The 11,437-nt window shown below is 43.1% G+C and overlaps 1 protein-coding gene across 10 annotated transcripts in view; it reads right to left on the bottom strand.

The window, feature by feature from the left end:
- Nucleotides 1–107: 107 nt before the first annotated feature.
- TOGARAM2 (TOG array regulator of axonemal microtubules 2) overlaps nucleotides 108–11,437 on the bottom strand; it is a 52,526-nt gene continuing 41,196 nt past the window's right edge. For 8 of the 10 annotated variants that reach the window (XM_075042459.1, XM_075042462.1, XM_075042457.1 and 5 more), the window contains 3 exons: nucleotides 10,726–10,942; nucleotides 5,021–5,107; nucleotides 108–2,756 (listed from right to left, as the gene is read on the bottom strand). In XM_075042459.1, coding sequence (XP_074898560.1) covers nucleotides 2,512–2,756; nucleotides 5,021–5,107; nucleotides 10,726–10,942 — 549 coding nt within the window. In that variant the 3' untranslated portion in view covers nucleotides 108–2,511. The remainder of the gene's footprint in view (nucleotides 2,757–5,020; nucleotides 5,108–10,725; nucleotides 10,943–11,437) is intronic. The other 2 variants (XM_075042463.1, XM_075042464.1) reach the window with 2 other exon arrangements.

Below are 11,437 nucleotides of genomic sequence, written 5' to 3'. Positions count from 1 at the left end.
CAGCTAAATTTGATCTCGCTGTGGTAGGAGTGCCCCTCTCATGGGGAAACTGTCTCCGCTGGAGAGTTAGAAAAATAAAACACCTAGACAGAAAATAGGTACTGGCAGGCAATGCTTTATTCTCATTGACTGTGGGGAACAGTGCATGAAAGCACCACTTGAGGCCAACAGAGTTAAGAAACCAGTTACATGGGTAACTTTTCAAACCTACTTTTTCAAGTGCTATAACTAAATGCATAAAAAACAGGCTCTGGGAGGCATCATGTGACATGCACAAAAGCTTTTTTTCTCCCAAGTGCAGAAACTTCCCCCCACATTCTCAAGAGCCCAAGCACAGCCGAAAAGCAAGTAAAACCAAAGAGCTTTTACTCAGCCCAGCAAAAGCAGCCTGGGCAGAGCAGCATTTACGGAGCTCCTGAGTGAGAGATCTGGAGAGGAAGGAAACAGCAAGAACAACTATTGAGGTAGAGGAAGCAAAACCAGGAGGCCCTCTAGAGATGCCAACCGCTTAAAAAAAAAAAAAAATTGCCTGTTAAAATAGATCTCGGGAGGTAGCAAACTGCAGGTGCTTAATTACATGACATAGTTCGAGGTCTGCTATTTAAACTCATCCATCCTTTAACACTCTCCAGTGTTTCACCCTTAGCATTGGGTGCACACATATAATCTGCGGAGCCCTGTCACGCCTGCAAAACAAGTGCATGCTACCAGGCTGTTCCTGTTTCTGGTAAGCTATTAGAAAAATTTCTTGAGATGCTAAACTCCAAAATGTTCTAGCGGATCTGCAAGGACTATGGCTTCCAGCAGGCTCTGCAGGATCCCCAGAGACACCAGTGTTTCAGAGCCAGGTCCCTGGGCTAGCTCACATGCCAAGACTTCAGAGATGAGTTCCTGAGTGCTCCCTGCTACTAAAAGTTGGGAGTTAAAAACAAAAAGCAGTAGCAAAAAAAAAAACCCAAACATTTTAGAAGAGTCTACTAAATAACTTTGCCGCTTTAGTACTGTACTAAGAAGAAAAAGAGATTCCTTAAGAGGTGACCCAAGGCAACAATAGCATCTGGCAAGTTGGAATCCTGTATAGATATAGACATACCAAACAATGCAGCAAATAAATGTAAGACCCCAAGACCCCTGGGATGGGCAGATCTCCCTGGACTACTCTTTGGCCACCCAGCTTCGTACAAGGTCCTCGTACGTGTCAAGAACCTGTCAAGGCTCTTTTAACCTTCCATGGGCCCAGTGTGTTTCATGCCATTATTATCCTATTTTTTTTCCTCCCCAAAACTTCCATTTTTCTTTCTTTCAAAACTCTGCCAGTATATTGCAGACTATATGAACATAGATCAGGCTGCTCTGTTTTCATATCTGACTATACAGATGCACCAACATCTGCTGCTTTCAGCCCTTCCTCTCTTCTCTCATCAGTTCTCCCCTTGTGCTTCCAAACCTTTCTATGGTGAAGGTCTGGCACATCCCTTCCTCACTCTGTTTCCTGAAGCTCAGGTTCAGCAGTGCTTTATTGCTCCACATATAAGGCAAACCCTTCACTTCTCAAAAGACAGAAAAAAAGACATTTAAAAAATATATATACTTTAAAAAACTATACCTTGTCCCACAATGCCTGCCCACAGCTTAGGTCTCCCCAGCTTCTGTAGGACACCCTTAGCCCACTCACTGCCCAGCACTCCATGTTCCACCCAGCACCCCCTGCAAGGTGGCACAGCCCCCTGCCCCAAGCCCCTCTCCTGCACCTCCTCAGGTGTGCCCCAAGGTGCTGGGAGGCAGTCGGATGGCACCGGTCACCTCGCCACATCAGTCCATTGCACGGGGGACTACAGACAAGATGCATCCCCTGAAATGGGAAGAAAATTTCAGTGCAGCTGGGGAGATTTCTGCTGTCATGGGACAGGGAGTCTGAGCTTGACCTGGACATCTCAGGTATCTGCCACTGCACCAGCAGCTACCAGAGACTTGTAAAGGGGCCACCCAGTAGCTTGGCACGTATGACATACACTGGCACATACAGTGAGATGCACATCCTCCGATAACCCCATGGCGTATCCTCTGGACTAGCAGGTCCTGGTCTCTCATTGTCTGCTTCCCAAATCAAGCCATCTAATCCTATAACCCCAATGCTTCCAAAGCCCATCTCTTACTTTGTAAGTAAATATATGTATATATATGCACATCTCTTACTTTGTAAGTATGTATATAAATATATTATTTTCCTTTTTACAGTTACAAATTGCATTTACACACAGGTTTTTATTTTTTTGGGTATCTGTGCAAGCATCTTAAGGAACATGACCTCAAGATATAAAATTTTTGAGAATTCCTTTTATTTTTTATTAGTTTTTAAAACCCTACATCAAAATATATAATGTATGTCTGTAACAGTAAACTCTGTAGGGTAAATCCTTTTCTTCAATTACAAAGAATGAAACCAATGCCACCGCCACATCCACCTTTGCCTCCACCTTTCCCATCAGCTTCCTGGAGAACACCAAGCCTTCAATTAACATTCAGGTCCAAAATGTCATAGAGGTTTTTCGCCACACACAGAGACTGCTTGGCGGCATGCTCCTTCAGCCTGGAGCCCATCACTTGGTAGAGGGTATCTGCAAGCTTGGTGACCACAGCCTTGACTTTGCTGCTTCGGGTAGGCAGGACCCTGTTTTCCAGGAAGAACCAGAGCGCGGGCAGAGCGTAGTGCTTGATGACTTGGGGTTTCTGAGGATAAACAGATTCCACAAGTACTGCCAGACAAGAGAGACAAGCTTCTTAAAAACGTTAGTGCAAACAAGTACCTACCTTTATTTTTGGTTCTTGGAAGCCTTTTCTGGCTAATATCAGCAAGCACAAATTGCCCGATGATCCAGAAACAGGCAACAGTCACTGATCATCCACTGAACAGAACAATCAACCTCTGAGGACCTTAATTTCTCCAAATTAGAGGCTTTACATCTGTGATAGACTTAGCAAAGTGAATCATACACATTTTGCAAATCATTTCACTATCCGCTTCTGCATTACAAATGACAAAAATGTCAAATCACTGTTTATTTCCATTAAGAAGTTGTCTAAACCATCTGCTGAAGATTTTGAAACGCAGCTTAGAGAGGTAATTGAAAGATTTCTAATAAAAAGGATGATTACTTTTTTGTGACCTTTGATGAAAAATGCCAGAAGTCTAATTTGGCAGTTCCCTTTGCTCAGTGGCACACAGCGAACAGCAGTATTATACTACACTTCAAAATTCCAGCCCACAAAAGATGTGTGCTGCTTGACAGTTTTATTAGAAACATCAGTGACTAACTGATGTCTTTGGCAGAATGGTCTAATTTGAGCTTTTTTCGCCTCATACTTGGTGGCTTCTAATGAACAGCTGTTTCAAACTTCAGGACGTCTTAGATAATTACCCAGACCCCATTGCCATGGCATTCGAGCATCTCATGATTTTAATGGGATTTACCCTCACAATGTTTTCTGAAATAGGGGAATAGAGAGAGAAAAATCTTACGCAGGGGGCTGAAATTTAACCAAAAAACAAGCATTCCCTCTCATTCTCTCTGAAGTCTGCTCTCAGCTCATTTTCTGAACTATATTAAATACAAACAAAAATTTACTACCAATAGGCTCCTCGCGTGGCAGATTTTGCTGAGAGATCAAAATCTGAAATGGTCTGGAGATAGAGTTCTTATTTTCTGTTCAGTGGAAATGTTATGCAGTAACCATTTATTATTCTGTAGTGGAAGGACCTCCATTTTCTCTACACCGTTAATCTAGCATCAGTCATCAACATTTAAACAGCTCCTGAAAGCACCTAAAACCAATTCTGGTAAGCAAGAAAAGGGTTATGGTACCTATTTGAAAATGGGAGTTAATGTGAGTTTAAATGCTATTAAACACCGTGGTCACCGTGGAGCTTCAGAAGAGAAAGCGCTATCTGTTCCCTCTAAATCCCAGAGAGAACATCTGCTCTCTCCAAAGTAGTCCCAATTTATTTTCAAATGCTTTATTTTTTCAGGAGATTAAAATAACTGTAAAATTATATTCTATGTTTATGGAGATTTACTCTATTCAAATTATCTTTAAAGGCCCTTTTACATTCGCTGTGGCTAAACATGCCCTTTTGAGATTCATAATGAAGAAGCAAAGTGTATTAAGCCTTGGATTAAAAGATGCTGGCATAATTAGCAGTGGATTTAGCCCTAATTGAAGCAAGGCTATAAATAGTCTTTTCTAGTATATATTGAGATTATAATTTTTTCCATTCCTTGGCTATTGCTGGACATAGCAAGCTACTATTATAAATCAATTATCAGCTTCATTTGTGGTGTGTCGGACACTGCTGATACAGAAATAGACTGTTTGCACATCCTGAAATGCTCAGAGTCCAACGTCATATCTGCAATACAGGCAGGGAGCCTCAGTAGGTTGGGCTGAACTGCCCGCTTCTGCCTCTCTGCCCCCAAATCCTGCCTTGCACAAAATCCTTGCCTGTAATATGTGCGTTGAGTTTTCATCTACGCTATGAGCCCCAGGCTCTGCAGAATTCAGCCTCAAAAGTTTCCAACAGGAAAACAAGAATCCATGATGACAAAACAAACTGATCCTCAGAAACACCTGTTGCCACAATTTTTTCTAAAGGATGGTTGTTCGCTTTAGAAAAGGGACCTCTTACAGACCTCCATGGCCTTTACTGTACTGTCCTTCAAAGAGAGGAGCCAGCCAGGGTATTTTTAGCCCCTCTCTTTCCTGGAGGTGGGTCCCAACATGCCCCAGTGAGATCTCAGCGCTGGAGCCCAAGCACCATCCTCATCTCACACACTGCATGCCTCTGCAGCAGCCAGGCAAACCCCTGCCAAATACACCTATGTGTATTTTGCAGGATGGACAAGCTCAGGACCTTCTAGTGTTTGATGAGCTACTGCACTGTCTATTCAGAGGCATTTCTTCTAAGTATTGCCTCTGAAGGCTTCTTGACTTAGCAGTGGAAATTAGCTGAAGCAAGTGATACCTGAGAGATATTCTGTGACATCCAGCAGAGCTTGGCCACTGAGGAAACGCACTCGCTGGGCCAAGGCTTGCAGCAGCAATGCGTTATCTGAAAGAGAAACATTTCTTTCTACTCACTCTTCTGAGGTTATAAAAAAAAAAAGGGGGGGGGGTAGGGGCGGCAGAGGTAACTGCATTTTTTAAATAAAATTCTGCCATTTTCTCAGTGCTTTTCTTCTTCTTTCCTTCAGGCCTACTTGGGAGGATTTAGAATTCAAAAAGAAAAGCTCTAATTTCACATTTGTAAATACAAAGTTGACTGCTGCACAAGGAACTGTGTTAAACATGTCACATCAGGGCCCTCAAAATTTAAATCACATGTAAGCAGTGAAAAGGTTGTGCGTGCTGGAGCTTTGCAGAAGTGACGTCCTCCCTCCTCTAAGGAAAAGGGTGAGAAGGCTCAAAAGTCCACACATCCATTCACATTTTAAGGATAAACTACTGTTAAATCTTTAAGTTACCTGTTGGAATCTACAGACAAGATTCCAAGTTACTCTTACAAGAGAGAATTACTGCTCATTGCCAACACCATCCACTCTTGGGGGCTCTTGTAACATCTCTGAAATCAGATCTTGGCAGACAGACTGGAAAACGAACTGATTTCCCAATACTTGACAGTCATATGTATTTTAGTTTTTCCTATGCTGTCTGTTGTTGATTTACGGTCTTGTTTTAATTTATAAACTGTTGCCTGGATTGTTCTGCAAGCCTCCAGTCTTACCACTTTGGTAAGTCCAGCAAAGCTTTTCTCGGAGGCAGAATGCACGTGGAATGTGCTACGATACCTCATGATGTCACCAGGAGTGGCACCGATAAAGCAGGCAACGTACTTCTTTGTGAACCACGACAGAGCTAAATCCTGAAGTTGTTTTAAGTAGCACTGTGCTATTAAGTGCTCCTTTTCACATGAGATACAAAAAGGAAGTCCCTAATGATCTTCTTGGAAGTGTGCAGTAAAGAACTGATCCCGCTATCCTAATTAAGCTTCTGCTTTGGTAATTACACTCTTCTCATTCACCTTTTTAAACAGACACTTCACTTTTTGCCTCACACTCTTGCAGTATTGGCAGACCCTGTTTCATACTTGCTGTTCCTCCCCAGAGAGTTAACTTACAGCTGCTGCTTTGAAAAAAACACCCTGAGATCTGGAGATGTTGAAGGAGCACAAAATGTTAATTAATCATTAATATCAGTATCTACACAGATTTTCAGGGGAACACTTGGGGTTTGGGTGGGTGAGGGAGAACTGTTTGTTTGCTTGGTTTTTAGGAATCTAAGTGTATAGGCACTATTCACCTTTCAATCTAAGGGTTTCAAATGCCCTGTGCATTTTGAAACAGTAAAGCTGGAGTCGATAACAAGTTTACCCAAGCATTACTTTAGCTGCCTTGAGAGACCTAAAGACAGAGGAGCTTTTAATGGCTGTTAGAGAAAACAAGGCAGCAGGCAGTTCAATTCTTATTAATTCAGCTTTAATTCTTTGCACTACATATTAGCTGAACCTGTTGGCCACAGGACACACACCCCAGCATTTGCAATACAAGCAAAAGAAGAATCTGCTTCTCTGCGCTCTCATTTGCACTGTGGTCACCTCTTTGCTATGTAAACACCTACAGGGGAAATTTCCCTTCCCCTCTTGCAGAGGGCTGGTTCCTCTGGGAGCTACTCAGGCTGCTGGCCTCACTCCACACCCTAGTGTCAGGCAGTGGCCATCTGAATGGCATTTCTTTCAAGACAGAGGACAGGGTAGGACAGATGTCAGAGGAGAGCAAGATCTATGTCTTGGTCCCATTGCAGTCGGGCTTGATTTGCTGATTTGCCACCATCTACAAGGAGGCTCCCTCGAGTGGGATTAGGGTCCCAGGTCACAGCTAATGAATGTGTGGGGCCTTCAGCTGAGGACGTCCAAGCCAATGTCAGGGTTAAGCTAAATAAATGATTCAGGCATTATTTGGAAGCAAATTAGTTTGTTGGTAGGTAGAATTTTTGTCTTGAGGATGGGGGGGATTTGTTTTGGGCTTGGGGTTTTTTTGTTTTGTTTTTACATCGAGTGATAAAGCAATTTCCTCACCAGCTTACATTTTTGCATGGATCATTAAAGGTGACAGATGAGGAAGTCTCACCTAAAACTCAGAATCTGAGGCATGTCAACACAGAGTCTTGGAGCAATACCTGGGCTCTTAGCTATGAAACTCAGTGGAGCAATGGGGCAAGACATTGTGCTCACTTACTCTAAGCTAGGAGCGTTGCACAATCCTTTAGAGTTCTTGGGGGGGGTTGTCATTTGCCACTTGATTTTAAATTGAAAAGGCAGACAATTTTAAAGCATGTGGGAAGGTTTCGCTCATGCATTTTTCCAGTAGACCCTTCCTTCCCCCACTAAAGCCCTAGGTGTTGAATTTTGAAATATTTGTGATTCAGTTGCCTGTTTGAATTTTTGCAAATGTCCATAAAAATGAGCAGAACCAAAAAAATATATCCCACCCTGTTTGCTTGAACCTGTCTCTGGGTAAAGTCAGTGTGATGAGAGACAGATGTACCTCACTCCTGTTCTGACATCTGCGAGCATGGAATATTTACAGTGATCTTTCAGAACTGGTGAGAGGGGAATGACAGAAAGCTACATACAAACCCCTGAAGGGATCTGTTTGCCACATCCTCTATTAGCAGGATTCCGCAACTTTTCCCCAACCTTCTCCCAGGCACCACAAAAAATGGATAAGGGCCAAGAGCACTACAGGTCTCACACCCTTCTCCCCATTTCATGATCAGGAATAACCCTATACTTGGGACACAGAAAGGCAACAGGTCAGCAAATTCACTGAGTTTGCAAAGCAGCTGATGTGGAGAAAGTTGTTAATTTCCCTCTAAGACCTGCCTCTTCAACACTAAATTTTTCAGGCATATTCACCCAGTGCTGCATTTTCACAGCTGACATAAATCTGTGTGGCAAGGGAATTTACAGCAGACCTTGGCTGTGTAGTTATTTGCTATAGCAATCTTGCCCTATGCAGAACAACATGTGGAACAAGCCATCATTTACAGCTGGATTTATACCTGTTTGTTCTAAAGAAATGAACTTGGCAAATCATAAATTCCCTTTTTAAAAAAGAAGACAAAGAAGAAAGGTGGAAAATAGACAGGACTGGCTAATGCCTATAATGTAGAGCCTTCCAGGAAGCAGTACTGCAGCAGCTCTGATGGGCCAGTGTCCCTTCACACCAATAGCAAAGCAATTCATTTGGGAAGTAAAATCAGGCCCAAACAACCTCCAAAAACCCCTTTGTCCCTGAATTCTAGCAAAGTTGTACTCCAGGATTTATTGTTCAGCTCCTTCTGTACCAAAGCAGACAAGGAGCACAGAGCCAAAGGCTCCTGGGGCTTTGGGGAAATGCTGGTACGTATTCAAGCCTGTCTGGGAACTGGTGCATAAAGACTGCACCACCACGGCTTCTGGTTACCCAGCTCACCAGTGACAGTTGGCAGGAATTCAGGTTCTTTGATATATAGCATAAATGACATGAACGATCTGCAAACCTGGAATCAAACACAGAATCCAAACACTTTATGTGGAACCCGCTTTTCTGTACATTTTAACCAGTGTAAGAAAGTCCTGGTGAACACTTTTATTGATGGCATTCATCTTTCCAAAACCAAGCTCCTTGCATCTATAAGTGCACACACACCAGCTCTCATCTCACATCTCAACAGAAATCAGAGCTGGAGTAAACAGCAGATGAAGAGCCCCAGGGACCAGAAACTTCTGGTCACAGCTGCAGCGATGACAGCAGTAACACAAGTATTGCCAGTGCGCTGCTGAATCTACAGCAGAAGATCAAGAGGGAAATTCAGGACTGGATTCATCTCACCAAACTTTAGACACTTCACTGAGGTTTCAGTGGGTAGATGTAAACACCTACAGCAAGCTACACAGAGCAGCCTGAGTCTCTCTGCCTGATGGAAATGTGTGCAAAAAGAAAACCAGGCAACATTAACACCTCTCCACTAGATCCTTGCCGCTGGATCCTCCAGGGGATCCAGCTGCCTAAAACAAAGTGCATAAGAATAACCTACGAGTCACAGAGAACAACACTTTCCATAGACTTGGGTCTGGTTTTCAACTGTGTCCCCTGGCTGCAACCAACCCTACCAGCCCCTTCTTCACTTAAAGAGCCACCCAGTTGTCTGTCCTTGTACTTATCGTTGTGAATCATTAATATCAACCGTAAAACTAAGGTGAGACAAAAAAAAAACACCTTAGTATTCTATTTTACTCCCATCCTTTTACTTCTGCTTTTCTGACTCCCTTATTTTTAGGTTACTGCCTCCAAATTAAGGCAAATTTAAACCTGTGGCAGGTGAGGGGAAACAAGGAGCTAACTTCAGGACAGTATCTCCATATGCTTTTAAGAAATACATACTACCCACATGCATACAATCAGTTTCTAGAGCAGATCACAAGGAAATTATTCTGAATACACTGACCAAAAAGTAGCTATTAAAAAAAGTTTTGATGAACTGTAAAGACACTGATGCAGACTTCTGTAGCACTACCCATGAAGGAACATGCCACTATATTTGCCAATGCACAGCATGCAAACACAGTTTTTGGACTGCGATAAGGGATGGGCTGGAGATGCACTCTGTGGGGCAGGTGCCTCCAGCCGAAATGAGCCTGAGGATCCCTGAGAGCTTCAGCATGACCCTGGTAGGCAGCAGAACACATGCTGCACAACCTGCAGCAGGCCATATGGTTCAGGACACAGGGCAGATCGGGACCTCACCCTCTCCCTACTGCAGGTGCATATTTTACATCAACAGGCATACTTGCAGCCCCATGCTCAAGCACCTAGAAAAGGGGACAATAATGGGCTCCTTTCCCTTCTGGAAGAAGGAAGCCAAGGCAATTCTAACCCCACACACGTGAGACCTCCAGACTGACTATAGAACAAGCATTTCATCCTTCATCTGATCTCCACTGTGATCTTTCGTAACACAGTATCTTATTAAATTTAAGGTCTCAATCTTTAGATTCATAAGGACATTTTCATTGGGCTTTACATGGCTAAACTACTACCTAAAACTACAAAATGAGTAACTGAGTTCAAAGGTTTTCATATTGTAGTCAGCAAGGGACAGACACATCTGCTCAGGAGAGCTGCCACTGCCAGAGCGTGGAACAAAGCCCAGCGAGAGCAAAGAGCCTCCACCATCCTTCCCACCATGTGTTTCAAGGAAAAGGCACATTCCTTTCATCTTGTTTTAGTGGGTATAAACTTAACAGAACGCACATCTTGGAAATCCAATTCAATAAAAACAAAATGCATGCAGTTTCCCAGGAGGAAGAGGGAAAAACAGTCATGCCAGATGCTAGTCACTTCCCTCATGCTCTTCTGGCAGGAACTTAAAATAATCCCTATAATGTCTTCTCTACTGAATTAATAATCAGACATAAGAGCCAGGTCATAAGCAGCATCCATTCAGCTGCAGATCACAACATGATACAACAGATTGGGATAGAAAGAATGCAGGCAGGACTTCATAAATATCTTGCAGCAGCTGGATATTTCCACGGACGACACCAGCTATCAATAGACTTGGTGTTCACTTGACTCTGAGACATAGAAGCCACAGTTGAGGAAAGTCAGTGTTAGAGGTCAGCCTTACCTAGGTGAGCAATGGATGCTTCCAGCACTTTCACAGCTGCAGCATAAATCCCTGAGCGTTTTGAGTTCAGGTTGTCAGTGACTGCTGCTACCAGAGGGACCAGCACTGGTTGTAAGGCATATTTGAGTATGGGTGTCATCAAAGCCAGCACCTCCAGCGCCTGCTGGTTCACTTTCTTGTTGCAATCCTGAAGTCTCAGGACAAAAATATCAAAAATCTGTTAAGAAAACAAACGACATGAAAGCTGGATTAAAACATCTTTGTTTCAAGAGGGGATGTAGAAACAAGTACCCAGCAATGTAAAAGATGAAGGTAATTGTTTCTGCCAGGTCAGCACTTGCTAGCACAATTTCACTGTTTTCCTGTGGGCTACTCACTGTAGCGGTTGCACAACCTCACGCTGGTGGAAAAGATTTTCATATTTTATTAAGAGGTTTGGGTGGGGACAGGATAGTTCATATGCTGTTCTCTTTACCCACAAATAGTTAAATTAATCCCACATTAATAATGCAAAATAGTATCTTTGGTATAGAGGTATGAAAACAGGTATTTAAGACGGCCATTTTTCCATAAAGTTGTCTCAAGTACTGAGAGTAGTTTTCATTTTGCCAAAACTGTGACTGGATGAGATCCAAGTTTTGTTTTATCTGTCTCAGAACCTCTGTCTGGAGGAGTGCAGGGCTCTGATAAACTCTTCAGGATCCAGGCCATT

This window comes from Buteo buteo, chromosome 12, assembly GCF_964188355.1.
Source record: "Buteo buteo chromosome 12, bButBut1.hap1.1, whole genome shotgun sequence".
Lineage (NCBI taxonomy): Eukaryota > Metazoa > Chordata > Aves > Accipitriformes > Accipitridae > Buteo > Buteo buteo.
Note: the sequence above shows the minus strand (reverse complement) of the source record. Positions and strands in the feature narration are given on the sequence as shown.